The 18,002-nt window shown below is 53.7% G+C and overlaps 1 protein-coding gene across 1 annotated transcript in view; it reads right to left on the minus strand.

The window, feature by feature from the left end:
• Nucleotides 1–632: 632 nt before the first annotated feature.
• The window catches only part of EHD3 (EH domain containing 3), a 31,276-nt gene continuing 13,906 nt past the window's right edge, over nt 633–18,002 (minus strand). Inside the window, exons 3-6 of the mRNA XM_004268186.4 lie at nt 16,797–16,894; nt 8,092–8,504; nt 7,331–7,495; nt 633–2,839 (exon numbers count right to left, since the gene is read on the minus strand). Of these exons, the coding sequence (XP_004268234.1) occupies nt 2,312–2,839; nt 7,331–7,495; nt 8,092–8,504; nt 16,797–16,894 (1,204 nt within the window). The 3' untranslated portion in view covers nt 633–2,311. The remainder of the gene's footprint in view (nt 2,840–7,330; nt 7,496–8,091; nt 8,505–16,796; nt 16,895–18,002) is intronic.

Raw genomic sequence — 18,002 nt, forward strand, 5'->3', positions numbered from 1 at the left:
ACAAGAGGTCAGTAGGTCGAGGCAGCAGGGGCAGAGGGACAGCCCCAGAGGAAGTGTCCCTCATCTGTCCCCTCCCCCGTGGGGAGGGGCCTCAAGCCCCATCTCCTCTTTCTCAGCAGATGGCAACACGAACTCCCACATGCCGCCCAGATCTCTCCGGGGTGGAGTCCTGAGGAAGGGAGGGGAGACAGGCAGGAAGGTGGCACATGTGTCCACGAGGCGTTGGGGTGAGGGGACAGACACCCCCTTTTATCTAAAATAATGACAGAAACCTCCCCTCCCTCTGCTGTCTCCTTCCCATTTCTCCTTCGGCTCAAGTAAAGGCGAAGAGGTGAGAAACGGTCCCTTTGCTGGGCTTGGCCCTTGAGTTAGAGGAGGTCAGACCTCTCTGCCTTGGTTTTCCTGAGAAATGTACGGATGCAGAAGGAACCCCAGGAGTTGGGGACCATCTTCCGTCCAGAGTGTCAGTGTGGTTCCACCAGGGCAACGGGCCTGGAGAGGCACCAGGCTAATGGGATGCTACTCGTGGATGCTGGCTATGGGCGGCCCTGATCCTCTGCCCAAGATGCCCGAGTAAGAGTCCAGCTCCTCTCCTCAGCCTCCCACGGAATGATGCTCTGCGGCCAAGCGTGTACCAAAGGATAAATGTGCTATATTAACATGAACACTGAGGACAAATGCACTGCAGTAGTAAGCACATCGTAGATACACAGAATATTCTCTATATAGTCTCAACATAGATACAAAATAAGTTATACTTGTTTTCGTTTTCCATCACAGTAGGAGCATGGCATACAAAGTGACTGAGTCAGTGGCTGCGAAGCAAGCCAGGGGAGAGACCATGAGGAAGACTGTAGGGCACCGAGAACGGTGGGGATTTGCCGAGGACACCGCGGACTCCCGGGGGTCCTGCAGGGAACACGACCTTAGACCTCCCAAACTGGCCTTCAGAGAATCAGCAGGAGGTCCCACTGGATAAGAGTTGGTGGCTGCATTTGAGCTGGGATGATTCAGGCTACTGGGTGGGAGGCAGAGCAGAGACAGAGGCAAACAGCATCCAACAGGCCAGCCCACTCTCCCGCTGGTGCTGTCGGGCTTCTGCGATTTTAGGAACATGGGGAGCGTCGCCGGAAGGCACGGTTTGCTTCTGTGCTGTGACAGATGGCCAGACTGATGGCCCACCAGATGCTGGCTGGCCCTTCTCCCTCACCAGCCCGCTCCGGGAGGCCACGAGGGGGCTGTGTGCTCAGCTTATCTGCCGCGGTCTATCATCAGCCAGAAACGCTGGGATCCCGCACGTCATCCCAGCAGAGGGCAGCGTCTGTGGCCCTCGCCCTATCACATGTGAGTTCTGTGACCCTGGGAGGGTCACCTGAACTCGAGTCTCAGGCTCCTCTCTGCAAATTGGAGGGACTAACACATACTTCCTCGGAGCGTGGTGAGGACCACATGGGATAATGTATATAAAGTGCCTAACACAGCTCCTGGCACTCAGAAGAGGCTGGATAAATGTGAGGCGAGTACAAGCATCGATACATAGAGGCCAGGTGGGAAAAAATATGAATGTCCCAGAATCTGTGGAATAAAACCCACCTTGACTGGCTATGAGAGCAGAGGATGACAGAACAGTTTCTTTGCTTTCTTTCCCGCCGAGTTTTTCCCTTCTCTCTCTGGTTCTGGGATTCTTTGAAGTGAAGCGCAAGCAGGTTTCAAAGCCAGGCCTGCCAAGGCAGTCAGAGCCTAAGCCTGGGAGAGAACAGGGCTCGGGGCCACGTGTCTTCAAGTCTGGGGCTTGGTTCGCTGAGGACGCTTCCCTCCTCCCCTCCCCTCCCTGCCGCAGCTCCCCTCCCCTCCCATCTCCTGGCCCCAGAGCAGACTTCATATGAGGAAGCCAAAGAGGGGGGAGAAAGCACAGAAAAAAAGTGGATTGTCTATTACGTGAGAAGCCTTTTCCATATGCTCTGAGTCCGGGGAATCTGGAGGTAGGTGGGCCATCTGTGGGTGAGTGAACTGCCCCCTCTGTGGGAGAAGGCGGGTCTCTGGGCAGTGGAATAGGGGAGGGAAAGAGGGATGGAGACCTAGGCTTGATACCCGGGACCCTGGGAGCGCTCCGGTGCCTCAGGCAACGCCGAGAACTTGGAGATGTGTCCACACGAAGATCCACCTGGAGACCTAGGGATCACTGTCCCCTTATCCGCAGTGCTGTTCCCAACGTGTGTGTGTGTGTGTGTGTGTGTGTGTGTGTGTGTGTGTGTGATCGCCTCTCCCATCTCCTCTAACTCCTGCCTGCTCTGGACCTCCCCGCCCCCCATCACTCGGTGGCTTTCCTCTTGGACGGGGGTATGAGGTGGGCGGGCAGCTCGTTGGGCAGCTCATGGCCCTCCAGCTTCACCTTGATGAGGTGGTTGGCCAGTGCGAACTCCTCGTCATCCAACATGCCATCCTTGTCGATGTCGGCCAGCTTCCAGATCTTACCCAGCACGCTGTTGGGCAGCTTGGAGCGCACCATCTCCTTCTTGGCATTGGCGCCCGTGATCTTGCCATCCACCGGGGACAGGGTGTAGAAGATCTCATCGTACATGGGTTTGTCCCTGGCCACCACCCACTCAGCATCATCGATGCCCTCCCCAGCCCCCTCCCCATAGCCGTGCCCGAAGGGGCCGTGCAGAGTGCCCTCAAATGCTCCGCCCTTCACTATCTGGGCGGGCCGCTGTGTCTCCTCCTGGCGCACCAGCACCATGAGCTGGGCAATGTCATGGGCCAGCATGTCGTCCACCACCTCCAGCAGCTTGCTTTTCAGTGGCTGGAATTTGCTGAAGTCCTGGGCCTGCAGCTGGTCCTGCAGAAAGACAGAGAAGAAAGAAGGTGAGGACAGAAGACAATGGAAGGAGATCCACAAAAGATATGAGAGGAGGAGAAAAAAGGCACGTTGGCTCTTGCTGGATTTTTCAAGAGAGAAAATCGTTGCAGGGGCTGGAGAAGGAAGGGAAATTTAACCATTACTGGTCGGATTCATTTGGATTTCCTCCAGCGTTCTAGAAAGCAAATACAGTCAGCTCTGTGTATCCGAGGGTTCTGCATCTGTGGATACAAGAGGGCCAGCTGTACCTCACCATTCTATATAAGGAACTCGAGCATCCATGGGTTTCGGTATCTGTGGAGGGTCCTGGAACCGATCCCCTGTGGTTACCGAGGGATGACTATAATTAAATTTCTCTTTAAGTTAGTTTTGGCTATTGAACAGTGAGTGGTTCTTGAATGCTGTACCCCTCTGAGACTGAGTCATGCGGGTGTCTACTTCAATAAGGGTTATACTCAAGAACGCTGGAAGTGCTTTCACTACGTTAATTATCTCATTCACTCCCCCGTGACCTTCTGCAAGTGGGAAATCACATGCTATCACTATTTAGGGAAGGAAAAATGGAGGCCTAGGCAACTAGAAACAAATCATGGTAGAAGCCACAGGTCATTCCTAAGCCAGCAGTTCTTAATCAGGATGCTCTCGGGATTATCTGGAGAGAGTTTTCTTTCTTTTTTTTTTTTAACATGTTTATTGGGGTATAATTGCTTTACAATTGTGTGTTAGTTTCTGCTTTATAACAAAGTGAATCAGTTATACATATACATATGTTCCCATATCTCTTCCCTCTTGCGTCTCCCTCCCGCCCACCCTCCCTATCCCACCCCTCCAGGCGGTCACCAAGCACGGAGCTTATATCCCTGTGCTATGCGGCTGCTTCCCACTAGCTATCTATTTTACGTTTGGTAGTGTATATATGTCCATGCCTCTCTCTCGCTTTGTCACAGCTCACCCTCCCCTCTCCCCATATCCTCAAGTCCGTTCTCCAGTAGGTCTGTGTCTTTATTCCTGTCTTACCCCTAGGTTCTTCATGACATTTTTTTCCCTTAAATTCCATATATATGTGTTAGCCTACGGTATTTGTCTTTCTCTTTCTGACTTACTTCACTCTGTATGACAGACTCTAGGTCTATCCACCTCATTACAAATAGCTCAATTTCGTTTCTTTTTATGGCTGAGTAATATTCCATTGTATATATGTGCTACATCTTCTTTATCCATTCATCCGATGATGGGCACTTAGGTTGTTTCCATCTCCGGGCTATTGTAAATAGAGCTGCAGTGAACATTTTGGTACATGACTCTTTTTGAATTTTGGTTTTCTCTGGGTATATGCCCTGTAGTGGGATTGCTGGATCATATGGTAGTTCTATTTGTAGTTTTTTAAGGAACCTCCATACTGTTCTCCATAGTGGCTGAACCAATTCACATTCCCACCAGCAGTGCAAGAGTGTTCCCTTTTCTCCACACCCTCTCCATCATTTATTGTTTCTAGATTTTTTGATGATGGCCATTCTGACTGGTGTGAGGTGATACCTCATTGTAGTTTTGATTTGCACTTCTCTAATGATTAGTGATGTTGAGCATCTTTTCATGTGTTTGTTGGCAATCTGTATATCTTCTTTGGAGAAGTGTCTATTTAGGTCTTCTGCCCATTTTTGGATTGGGTTGTTTGTTTTTTTGTTATTGAGCTGCATGAGCTGCTTGTAAATTTTGGAAATTAATCCTTTGTCGGTTGCTTCATTTGCAAATATTTTCTCCCATTCTGAGGGATGTCTTTTGGTCTTGTTTATGGTTTCCTTTGCTGTGCAAAAGCTTTGAACTTTCATTAGATCCCATTTGTTTATTTTTGTTTTTATTTCCATTTCTCTAGAAGGTGGGTCAAAAAGGATCTTGCTGTGATTTATGTCATAGAGTGTTCTGCCTATGTTTTCCTCTAAGAGTTTGCTAGTTTCTGGCCTTACATTTAGGTCTTTAATCCATTTTGAGCTTATTTTTGTGTATGGTGTTAAGAAGTGATCTAATCTCATACTTCTACATGTACCTGTCCAGTTTTCCCAGCACCACTTATTGAAGAGGCTGTCCTTTCTCCACTGTACATTCCTGCCTCCTTTATCAAAGATAAGGTGACTATTGGCTTCTCCCTGAGGGTTCTGACTCAGTAGGCACGGGCAACAGCTCCCCTCCTTGACTTCCCATGACCCCCACAGCACACAGTAAAAGAAATATGTTCCGCTTTGCATGTCTTTGCCATTTTGAAAGGTCCTGAGTTTCAAGCATCCAGCTTCTCCTTTGCCTCTATAATGATAAGACAAGAGTTTCCCGCTCCCACCCTGGCTCTGGCCACAGCAATCTCAGGACACTGGGATGAGGCCAGTGCACAGGGGACAGTCTCAGGACAAGCACACGGAGTTCACTGCAGAAAAATTCAGAAAACACCCACGGCTACATTTCAAGACAAGTGTGAGCCTGGGCATTCTCACCTCCCTTCTAGGGCAGGGCTGGACCAGGGAGGCTGGGGGGGCTGGGCGGGGGACGGTGGAGCTGACAAGCCTTTTCTCCTGCCCTCAGCACAACCTCCTAAGGTCCCTGTCTCTCCCAGCCTGTCCACATCTAAGCGTGTTTGGTGGGCTCCCAACTAGGGGGTCCCAGTATCTTCCAGAGGATGTGAGGGTTGCTCCCATCAGCCCACACATATGCCCCCACCGGACAGCCATTTACATACTGATCCAGCATCCCTAACAGAAACTGACGTCAGACAGGCAAACAAGCGAGAAGGTGAAACCATTTATGTTGCAAAAGAATTCCTCACATTAAAAAGTCATATGGTCCCTTTCAAATGTCATCTTCCCCAAATGTTTGCTTACAGATCATTAAATTCTTAATACAAAGAGAAACTGAAAGTTGAAACAATTCTGAAATTAGTGACTGGCTCCCGGTAGGTGGTTATAGGAATGAATGCATACATGAACAAATGCATGCTTTGGATGTCTATTCTTTCTTTCTTTTTATTTTACTAGATAGGAAATTAAAAATGCGTATTTGGGACTATACTGATATTCTGAAACCCTAAAAGCAACAAGAGCAAAAACAATATTACTACTACATCTGCTGCTAGTTTTTCCTAATTTCCTAATTCTTAAAAAGTTTTCATTTTTATATTTTATTTTTTAATACATTTATTTATTTTATTGTTTATTTTTGGCTGCTTTAGGTCTTCGTTGCTGCGTGCGGGCTTTCTCTGTTTGCGGGGAGTGCGGGCTACTCTCTGTTGCGGTGCGCGGGCTCTAGGCGCGTGGGCTTCAGTAGTTGTGGCTCACGGCCTCTAGAGAGCAGGCTCAGTAGTTGTGGCGCACTGGCTTAGTTGCTCCGCGGCATGTGGGATCTTCCCAGGCCGGGGCTTGAACCCGTGTCCCCTGCATTGGCAGGCGGGTTCTTAACCACTGCGCTACCAGGGAAGCCCTTCATTTTAAAATAATTACATGAGAATTAATCATCAGAAGTTGCAAAAATTGTGCAGAGAGCTAGGTTCCTTGCGCTCATCAGGCAGCTTCCTCTACTGGTGACATCTCACCTAACTTGCTACTGCATTTTAAGAGCATAGTTGGTGCCAGGCCATGCTAAGTGCCTTGCAAATATTATCTGATATACGCCCACGATATTATCTGATATACACCCACAGTATCCATATAAGGTGGTATTTTTGTAGCCTCAGTATGTAGATGAAAAGAGAGAGGGTCAGAGAGGATCCAGTTAGTATGGTGTGGTAGTTTTTTCCTTAGACCTTGGACACTCCTGGGGTTTCTACTTGCAGGCTGTGTAAACATTACTAAAACCGTAGGCAGGTTAATTACCTTTGTAAACCTCAGTTTGCTCATCTGTAAAAGGAGGATGAAATGCCTACCTCAGAGGACTGTTTCATCCTAAAAGGAGGATGAAATAACTCCCTCAGACGACTTTTCACACATAAGAAACTATGTGTGACTGACCCTGGCCCAAGAGAGGGGCCCATGGTATGCTCCAAAGATGGTGAGCTCCTGGGCAGATTTCTGCTTCTCTGTGGCTTATGTCCCAAATTGCTCCCAAGGAGGAGCTCAGTGGTAAACTTAAGCAATAAAGGGTCAGGAGAATGTCAGGTGACTTGTCCTGTTTCACATGATGTGGTGGGCATTCCAAACCTGTGGTGGCCAGGACTGGGGAAGGTCATGAACTTGAGGTATCAGACCCCCGAACATCCTCTAACACTGCTGCCCACTGGGAGCGCTGGGGCTCCATGTTTCTCCCTGGGCCCAGATACGGCCCCTGTTGGGCCAGTGCCAGCCCAGCAGGAAGGGCAGACCCAGGGCCATCTGCCGGCCTGCCTACTGATTCTGGGTTGAGTTTCCACGCAGGGAATCCAAGGGTGGCCTCCTCCAAGCTCAGGCTGCTTAGCTGGCTTGCTCCTTTCCTGGGGCCCCAGACCCTGGTTACCTGCATCCTCTTCAGGTTGGGAAAGTCCCCAGGTGAGATCTGGTGCTCCCGCTCGATCTGGCCATAAATCTCGGCCAGGTTGTTCACCAGCTCCTTCTTCTTGTTGTCCTTTCCGAACATCGAGGGCATCTCCTTCTTCAGAGAGCTGATGATGTAGGCATGAACCTGAATAACAGGGGCGGAGAGAAACGTTCAGATGGAGACCTCAGTTCTTTCCTTTCCTCTAGGGCGGCTCTCACCCCATCTCTTCCCATCAATCCCCCCACTCCTGCTCCTACTTCCGAAATTATTTCTGTCTCCATCCTCTTTCTCTCCCGCTGCTTGCAACGCATGTTGTTTTGCTGAATCCCAGGGAAAGGTGAGATTGTGGGGAGGGTAAGGTCAAGGCATAACAGGGATGGAAATTCTGGTGATGACGTTGATGAGGAAGACAGTAACAACAGCTGACGTGTACAAAGCACTTCTGAGGATGCCAGGCACTGTGATGAGGGCTTTTCCGTTCTTTACTCTTCTAACCCTTTCATTTTACTTATGTGGAAACAGGCACAGCACAACTAAGGGCCTTGCTGGGGTCGGGATGCACAGTAAACTGTGGAGTTGAGTCCAATCTGGCCATCTGACGCCAGGGCTTGTGATCATTGACACCACATTCTCCTGCTCTGCCCCCCTTCCCCCCGCAGCTCTTGCAGCTACCCCCCCCACCCCAAACCATTGGCCCCGTCCATGCTGCCCATCCCCCCCACCCCCCCAGGTAGCCTCACCTTGGCCAGCCTGGCCCTCTTGATGAGGTCGTTCAGCTTGCGCAGGGCAGCGTTTCGCGGCAGACTCTGGATGTCTCTGAATAGGTCCTGCTCCTCGGCCTCAAAGAGCTTCCGGTTGTCTGGGATGAGAAGGGGGCGGGACCAGAAGGAGCCGATGTAGACCCGGATCACCTCCGGGGTGTTCACGATCTTCCCCAGGGACCACATGAGGGCCCCGTACACCCGCATCAGCTGCTGCGTCTCAATCTGGTCCGCCTTGTTCAGCACCACCCGCATCTTGTCCTCGTGGTTCTTGAGGGCCTTGATGACTTCTGAGAACTCATCAGAGATGTCCAGCTTGTGGGCGTCGAAGAGCAGGATGATGCGATCGACCCGCTCGGCGAACCACTCGAGGACTGCCGCAAAGTCGTACCCTGCGACACAGCAGAGTCAGGGGGCGGGGCCTTTGGGGCGGAGGGTAGGGTTTTTGGGGGAGGCAGCCGGTGCAGTAGAAATAACATGGACTTGGGAGGCAGATCTGGATTCAAATCCGGCTCCTCCACATTTTCACAATTTGGCCTTCAGCCAGTTACCAAATGTCTCTGAGTCAGTGTTTTTCCATCTATAAATGGGCATACTATCTAGTTCATAGAATTTTAAACACTAAAGATGCTCACAGCCCAGCACCTAGCAGCTGCTCAGTAGATGCTAGTTATTATTATTAACATCCTTATCCCCATAAAACACAGCCACCATCCGGCTCCCCTATCCTTGCTTACTGTATTTAGGAGCCAGGGGCCCTGCTGGAAAAGAAACTCTGGACATATATTTTGAATAAAGACCCAGAAATTCTTAACAAGGTCCCATGGTTCAGACCATGCCCATCACTGGTCTGGAAGAAATCTGAGGCTCTGACACACAACTTCTTCTCATGCCTGCTCATAAGCTCGCTTCATTACTTATTCATCAGCTGCAGCCCCCAAATCCCCAACTCTTAAAACCACAAGGGGTTTCTTCCCTAGCATGGGACAGACCTCTGGCTGCCACACATTGGTTATCTGGCACTGAGCTGCTTCAGGTCAGGCTGGTTCCAGGACCCCCACAGCACCTGCTCTGCTCAACCCCAAGTAGCAGTGGATCTGGGAGGGCCTGGAGGGGGAGGTCATGCCAACAGTCTGCACCTTCAGCCTCATGTTCACTGACCCTTAACAGCTGGAAGCAGCTTCACCTCTCTGTGCCTCAGTCTCCTCTTCCATGAAACAGAGGACAGTACATGGGGAAGTGAGGCTCAGAGAGGGAAAGTGACTTGCTCCAGGGCGCACAGCCCAGACACAGCAGCACTGGGATGAGGGTGGAGGTGTTGGGCCTTCTGCTGCTCCCCAGTGCCACACCTCTGGCAGGAAGGTAGGAGCCCTTCCTTAGGCTCTGGTGGGATCGACGACCCCGGGTCCCAACATCACAGGCTTTCAGGGGCATAGACCCTGGGGCCCCAAAGCTCATTGCCCCCACTGAGTGGGAGACCCAGCCAACAGGAAGAAGCCAGCAGTTCCTGCCCTGCCTCACAGAGGAGGATCAGAGACCGGGGCAGGTCATCAGGCAGCTGCTTTGCAACTGAGTTAGATACAAGCAGCTCTGCTCGCCTGGAACGGTGGTCCTCAACTTGAGCGCACAGCGGAATCCCCCAGAGGCCTGTTACAACCCAGATGGCTGGGCCTACCCCAGAGCTTCTGGTTCAGTTCACATCATGACCTCATTTCCCCTTCGCACCACCCTCTGAGGCAGGCACAGTCCCACTTTCCAGAGGAGAAACCTGAGGTTCAGCGATGAGGGGAGAGCCAAATTGCTGGCATGTTGTGGGGGTCAGGGTTGGACCCCGCCACGGGGCCCTGGGGGCCCTGCACAGGCCGTGCTGGCAGCGGTCCTGCACCTGTGCCCCTACCCGCCCCGCCTCCCGCTCCCCTCCCGTCTCCTCCCTTTCCAGGGCTGGCTCCAGGCTATTTTTAGTCTCCCTCAGCACAGCCAGGTGGAGGGCAGCTCTCACCTTCTGAAGGCAGTCCGTCAGAGCCGTGGGCAGCAGGGCGGGCAGAGGGCTCAGAAAATCAGGGCAAACTCACTCCCGGGCCCCATCCACCCCAACCGGGAAAACAGGTCACGGCCTGGCTGCCTTGGCGCCTGGAACCTGCAGGCGTGCCCTCAGTTGTAGCTGGGGAGGGCAGGGGGCTCAGAGGCCTCTGGCCTTCTGCTGAGACCTGTTTCCAAATCTAGCCTGACAAGGTTTTGGCCGTGGTGGTGCAAACCACGGGGAGGGCAGCTGCGATGCGCCCTCCCTCCCTCCTTCCCTCCCTCCCTCCCGTACAGCAGATTTCAGCCCTCACTGCTCAGCACACTGGCTCACTGGTCACAGGCAGCTGGTGGCAGCAGCTCACAGCTGGCTGTGCAGCCACAGCAGCTAGCCCTGGGCACTTACTGACAGGGCTCAAAGCAAGTGGGTGAGATGTGCCCAGGACCGAGCAGAGGGAGGGCCAGGACCAGAACACAGGTCTTCCTGTCCTAAGCCCAGCACTCCAGCCAGCCCTCCACGGGCTGGGGGAAGCGAAGGGGCCAGAGAAGCTGCAGAGAAGAGGCTTCCGGCCCCTGAGCTCTCACCAACCCCAGATGGCAGCAGCCATGCAAGAGGAGCCTCAGCTGCAAAAGCGGACCAGCCCCCGCTTGGGGTGGGGCGGGAGAGTGACAGCAGCAGGTCAGTGCTGCCGGAATAGGCCGGCCCATGTCCGTTCCTGTCCTCACGGCTGGCTCAGGTGCCCCTCAGGCAGGCCCTTGCCTCTCTGCTCACCCAGGAATTTATCCTCCCCCCACCGCACAGGGAGCTGGGCGGGGCAGGGGCTGCTCATCCTTCCCAGCTTCCTCTGTGCCCAGCACGGTGCCCCCCACACAGTAGGTGCTCTATCAGCATTTGCTGAACAGACCTGAAATGTCAGCTCTGTTCTGCCTTTTGCATCCCAGGGACAGTGAACAGGTCATCTCTGGGCCTCAGTTTTCTGGTCTCTGAATTGGAACCCACCAGACCCTGCCAGAGGGCGGCTGTGAGGATCCAATCAAAGAGGATGCAGGTGAGACTGCTTGCCTGTGACCCTGGCTGTTCCTATGGCTCTGCCCCTTTATAAAGAGCTCCTTCCAGGCACCAGTTTCCATGACTTGGGTGTGCTCTGAAGGGGTCACCCGAGGAGCACTGGCCCAGGCAAGCCCACCTCTAGTTTCTGCTCAGCTATTAATTTGCTGTGTGTCCTTGGGCAAGTAGCCTCCCTTCTCTGGTCCTTGGTCTCTTTGCCTGTTAATCCACAGAGTTGGACTGGAAGATCTCTGAGTTTCCTTTCTCAGTTCACAATTCCCTGCTTCTAAGACTGAAGGTATGAGGGTGGGGAGTACAGCAGGATGGATGGAGATTAGAAACAAGGAAGCTCTTGCAGGACAAGGGGAAGGAAGGCTGGGGACTGCTGTCTTTAATGCCCTGGGCTGCCTATGTGAAGCCTGCTCCTTCCTGAGAACAGGCAGATGGCTTCTGCGAACCTTTCTAGGATTTCAGAAGCACAGAGGCCTCCTATTCACCCTCCCACTTTTGCAAATTTTGTATCTCTGGCAAGGCTGGCTATCCAATTACCAACTGGGTAATGCTGGAAGCTTTCTCCCCAGGTGTGGCTGTGAGGAAATGAGAATCAAGCAATGACTTTGTGGGCTTCCTCTGAAGCTCAGCCTCCCCGATCCTGGCTATTCAGAGCCTAGCAGGCTCCAGGCTGGGTATTTAATTATTTCTGTAGACTGGGCTTATGGGTATCCAAGAATGGGAGCATCTGAAAGGCACAGACGGGACCTATTAAGGAAAAGGGAACGGGTTGGCTCTCCCATTTATTCTCTGTGTGGCCTTAGGCAAGTCTGAACCTCAGTTTTTTCAGCTGAAAATGGGAATAAAAACGACTGACTGATGAGGGGTCAACGGTAGAACCATGGCAACAAGATAGCGGAGGGAGGGCCCAGACTCAGTCTGGAGTCTCTGCCCTGACGTCTAGGGTGATACGCCCCCTTTCCCTCGCTGGTCCTGGGAACGGCTCTGAGCCCCAGAATAGGAGCTCTTGAGCACCTGCAGCAGCCCAAGGGCTCATAAGGTATGGACTAGTGGGTGGTGGGAGATTCAGGCTCCAGGAGACAGATGGCGAAGCTGGCTGTCCTGGAATTGCGGGTAGCAAGTCTGCCGCCTCTGGAAGATCTGGTGTGCAGGCACCTGGAGCAGAGACTGGGCAGCCTGCAGGGAGCTAGGGCTCTCCCCACTGACCCCAGGCTCCAGTGGAATGGAAGGAAAGCACTTCTAAGTAATGCCAGGCAAGAGGATATCAATGAGACAAACACAATAAGTGCGGCAACTCCTTAGTCATCAACCAGCTTCCTTCACAGCCTGAAAGGCAGTGCAGGGGCTTCCCTGGTGGCGCAGTGGTTAAGAATCCACCTGCCAAAGCAGGGGACATGGGTTCAAGCCCTGGTCTGGGAAGATCCCACATGTCGCGGAGCAACTAAGCCCATGCGCCACAACTACTGAGCCTGTGCTCTGAGCCCGCGAGCCACAACTACTGAGCCCGCATGCCACAACTACTGCAGCCCGTGCACCTAGAGCCCGTGCTCTGCAACAAGAGAACCCAGCGCACTGCAACAAAGAGTAGCCCCCGCTCGCTGCAACTAGAGAAAGCCCGCAGGCAGCAACAAAGATCCGACACAGCCAAAAAAAAAAAACAAAGAAAGGCAATGCAAGGGTGCTGACAAGGCAGCACATTTCTTTGTATTTTCAGCCACACGATCTCATTCGATCCTCACAGTGCTCCATGTGCCAGGAGGTAAACAGGCACACACAGGGAAGGGAGAGGGAACAGAGAGGTTAAGGGGCTCACCCAAGCTCACACAGCCAGGTGGTGGCAAACTCGGGCCTAGGAGCCAGATCCTTACTTCCATCTGCATTCCCTTCTCGGCTCAGAGCCCCGCAAGGCTGTAGCTCAGGGGGCTGAGCCCTCCAACCAGGCAGTTACTTGTGGTGGGTACTTAAAAGGTCCCATCCTGCCCCCAAAAGCTTTCAAGATATAAAGACATTTTAGCAAAAGAGAAATTAGAAGGCATCAGTTTGCAAAATGTGGGAAAAGTTCAGATGACAAAGGCCACACTACTTGCCTCCCAGAAGTCACCTTGAAAAGTAGCCCACCAGACTCATCCCAGGTCTCCCAGATGGCCACAAGTTGCCAGCGCACCCTTTTAAAGGGAGTCGGGACTCTGCCGCTCTGTCCCCGCGTGTGATGCCCCCAGAGGCCCCTAAGTGAGGATGCCAGGGATGGGAGGCTGTGAGGACCAGCCCAGACCCTCCGGGGTCCCCCAGGGGAAAGCTGTACATGAGAGTTTGCCCTCATTCCTCTTCTTTGAGTTCTTCCTGGGCAGGCAGGCCATGATAACGTGCTGAAAAGCCACCGGACGGGGAAGCAGGAGACCAGAATTCCCAGTCCAGTTTTGTGACCTGGGCAAGTGTTTTCCTGCTCTGGCCCTCCTGAGTTCACCTGCACAGGAGGGGGTCCGCTGGGAGTGATGTGTGCAACGCGCCATGGGGTTGCTTTTCTAGGGTGGGGCCTGTGGGGATTTCTAGCTGAGAAACAGACAGGAAATGTGGTTGCCAAGTGTGAGGACACTCAGGCTTCCGGAGCCCTCCCACCTCTGCCGCATCCTTGCTTCTTCCCAGTAATGAGTCCTGGGCTGCATCCTGTCACTTCCAGGAACTGCCTCCCTGCCCCTCTCCCACCCACTCCAATGCATCTACATCCAGAGACAAGTGTGGGCCTGGGACTTCCCGGGCTCAGGTTCCTGGACGTCCCTTGCTTCTGCTCTGCCCCCAAGACACACACAGCCCCCCAGGTCCGGGCAGAGGGGCCACACTTCGTCCAGCTGTGGCCTGGGGCCTGATTGCTCCTTCCCGTGAAGCCTGAGGCCCGGGGAGCCCCCTGGGAGCAGCTGGCTTTCCAGAATGTGGCACATCAGGCCTCGGCCCAGAGGTGGCTCTGTGTGGATTTGATAACGACGCCCTGGCATCAGTCTCAGCGAGTGGAACGTGGGCTGGATTTCAGGCTTAATACACCCCTCAGTCGGGTGCCCTCCTGCAGGGCTGTGCATGGACTGTCCACGGGGCCCCGCCCGGCCCCGGGCTGGAGGAAAGCCAGAAGCACCAAATCTGTGCTGCGGCCAAACCCAGAGTTCCGAGAACCCCGGGCGAGAAGCCACGCGAAGCGCATTTGGCTCTGTGCACACACTTGTGTGCATGTGTGGGGAGCGGGGTGCGGAGGGAGGTGTGATGTGTGTAGATGGGGGGTGCATATGCGTATAGGTATAAACTGAACTACTGAGTTCTACGGCTGATTGTCAAAGATGAGGAGGGGGTCTTCATACTGGAAACTTTTCTCATTTGGGGTTCCCCTGATATCTGAGGGTGTCTGATCCCTGCCCCCCACCCAACTTTCCTGGTCTCTGTGGAGTGCTGGGGTCAGCACTGCCCCAGGCAGACGATGCAGGACCGGCGGCCCAGCTCTCAGCTCTTGTTTTTATCACAGGCTACTTTTGCCAGCAACTGCATTTATAGTCTAGAATCAGGAGGGCAGAGAACAAACTGGTCTGCCTAGATACACACAGGGCTATCACTTCTCCCAGAGGTGGGGTGAGACCTGGTGGTAGTCGGTATGGGGTGGGAGGCAATAGGAAGGGTGGGCAAGAAGAACAAGCCTCCAGTTTGCAGTAGAGCAGCCACTGAGGTCCAAAGATAAAGTCAGGAGAAAAGGCAGAGGGATAGGAAAAGAATGAAATGGAACAGAAGCTGAGGAAGGCAGGACTCCCTAGGAGCAGGGCTGCCACATACAGCTGCATGGGCTGTGCACTGCACAACTGCAAGGAAGGCCATTCACGTAGATTACCCTGGGGTTGTTTAACAGGGTGACCCTGGATGGCAGATAAAGAGGAAAGAAGGGAGCTCACTGTGATCCAGACCCAGAGCTGATGTCTGTGTTTCCATTACCATCTGTGATCTCACGAGGTCATGCGATGGGTATCATTACCCCTTGTTATGCACGGGGACATTAAGGCTCAGGGGAAAAATGTGACCTGGAGACCCACAGGTTCTAAAACCCAATGCTCTAAACTCCCAGTCCAGTGCCCCTGGAATCCCCGAAGGCTGGAGTCCTCTCTGGACCCACCTGTCAGGCTGCACTAGCCTTGTGTAGCCACCCACCCCCTGGGTAGTTCAGGTGGAGAATTTGGGCTGCTCTCCAAGCCTTCCTCGAGGAGATATAGGCTGTCTGTGTGAAACAGTAAATGCCCTTTAGGCCTAAACTCAGGATGAACTTGGAAGAAGACTTACGGCATGAGGGTAGAGACTGGTCAGGAGAGAGGGAGTATCTAGGGAAACAAATAGAAACAAGACAGAGAGCCACCCACGCTGCACCCTCCCCCCCGACCACGGGGCCCTGAACAGGGTGCCAGGGTGCTTACAAAGGGCAGGTGGGCCAGAAGGAGATGCTCCTCCCCACAGGGCCGTGGGTTCTACGCCCCCCTCGCCCTTGCACCCCCCCATGCACCTCGCCCCAGGCACGTGCAGGAGGAAGCAGACAGGCACCTGAGGTCAGTTCAGGGCAGAGTCCTGGCTGCTGCGGAGCGCTCTTGCCAGTCCAAAGCCTTCCCTTCCCGGAAGCTGCCCTCTGAGTGCCGAGCTGGCTCCTGCCCAGCTCCCAGCTCCAGGACTGGGGTGGCTGTGGCTTCGTCAGCTTTTCTTCCCAGCAATACGGCATGCGGCACAGAAAGGGTTGGGGGCTATCTGGGGCACACAGCATGGTGTGGCAGGAGAGGCTGGGGGAGGGGAGCTGGGAGCTGTAGTTTCAAGATTTTTACAATATCCATCTAGCATTTTAGAGCTAGGAAAAAACCAGTGATGATGATGATCTATAGCACCTCATGTTTACTGGGGACTTGCTGTGTGCCAGGTAGGAGGCTTTTTACCTGTATTATTTCTTCAATCCTCAAACAACCCTAGAAGATAGAGGTATGTCCCCTACTCTACAGCTGAGCCAGCTGGAGGAAAGAAAGCCGCCAGGTCACCCTGCCAGGAAGCGTCAGAGGCAGGCCCAGGACGCTGGTGGTCTGGCTCCTGAGTTCCATCTCCCGACCCGCATGCCAGCAGCCTCCCTCAGCGAACAATTCCCCACATCTGTCTGGAATGAGCAGTTTTCAAGGGCTTTCACATACCCAGCTCCTGACTCTCACGCCCCAGAGCACACTGCCATCCTCACGCTGTTGGCTGGAGTCCTCTGCAGGCACTTGTCTCCCCTGCAGAGCTGCAAGCTCCTGGGGCAGGGACAGCAGGAACTTCAGAAGCGAGCCAGGGTCTGGCCCATGAAGAAACCCAGTGAGGTGCATAATGCAGACACTGATGCCTCCACTTCACAGATGAGAAGACCGAGGCTAGCTGCCTCCTGAGCTGCAGTGGACCCAAACCCATCTGCTGACCCTTGCCTGGGATGACCCCACACAGCACACGAGGCAGCAGCGGCTCATCAAGAGACAGCAAGGCCCCGGGAGCCTCTCTCCTGGTATGGAAGCCAGAGAACGTACCAGAAAGGACACAGCACAGAGCCAGAGCCAACCCTACCAGCTGCCTCACTTACCTCGGCTGATCCTCTGCTTCTCCCCGGAGAGGATGCCCGGCGTGTCGATGACGCTGATGCTCTCCAGCACGGGGTTGGGCAGCTGAGCGCACACGAACCTGCAGGGGTGGGAGGAGAGCCGTGGTGAGCCGCCGTCCTGTCCTTGCCTCTCAGGCACCCTCGTTTCAGCCCCATGCCAACCTCTCCTGCCCTGGGCAGAGGTTCTGAAGCCCGGCCGCCTTCCAGTGCAGACTCCCAGTCCCAAGCTAGACTAGCCCCAGTAGTGGGCCCAGGATCTGTACTTCGAGGAAGCTCCCGGGGTGGTCCTAAGGCAGCTGTGGGCCTACGTTTGTGAGCCCCTGCTGTCGGGGACACCAGGATGTGCAGCCCTCGATCCCTGCCTCCAGGAGCACAGTCTGGTGGAAGAGCAGAGGCATGCATAAGGACAACCACGATATGGGTGCGATGGGAGCAGCGCCCCCAAGGGAGGTCAAGAGAAGGGCTCGGGAGATCCAAGGTGGAAGGAAGCCTTCCTGGAGGAGGCGGCACTGCAGCTGGCCTCGAAGAGTGGGGCACACCACCCAGGAACGTTTATCTGGGCTTCTAAAAGGCTGTGCAAATACCAAACATTGCTAGTAGGATAACAGTCAAGGCTTATTCAAGGAAATATTCCCAGTATCACATCCCAAAGTCTCCAAATACAAATTGGTAAACCTAAGCTAGATCCTTCTGACTTCAAGCCTTCTCTCTTAAATGCCATTTTTGGTGGAAGCCAGCAAGGTGTCTGACCATCACAGGTACAGTTCACGGTCCCATAGTCTCCAAGAACAGACAGGGAAGGGAGCCTCTGCTACCCAGTGAGGTGGCAGCAGAGACGCAGGTTAGCGGATGAGGCTAGGGATGCACGGGAAGGAGGGTCCGGGAAGCTTCTCAGAGGACGCAGAACCTGAACTGAGACCTCAAGAGATGGCCAGCATTTGCCAGGTGGACAGGGGTGTGGGCAGGAAGCCAGTGTACATGCGTGTGTGTGTGTAGCTATGTGAAGATACAGACGTGCACAGAGGGGAGATTGGAATTATGCTGCCACAAGCAAAATGGCTGGAGTAACCAGAAGCTGGAAGAAGCACGGAAAGGTCCTCCCCTACAGGCTTTGGAGGGAGCAGGGCCCTGCCAGCACCTTGATTTTGAACTTCTGGCATCCAAACTATGAGTCAGTAGTTTTGGGGG

Source organism: Orcinus orca, chromosome 13 (assembly GCF_937001465.1).
Source record: "Orcinus orca chromosome 13, mOrcOrc1.1, whole genome shotgun sequence".
In the NCBI taxonomy this organism is placed as follows: domain Eukaryota; kingdom Metazoa; phylum Chordata; class Mammalia; order Artiodactyla; family Delphinidae; genus Orcinus; species Orcinus orca.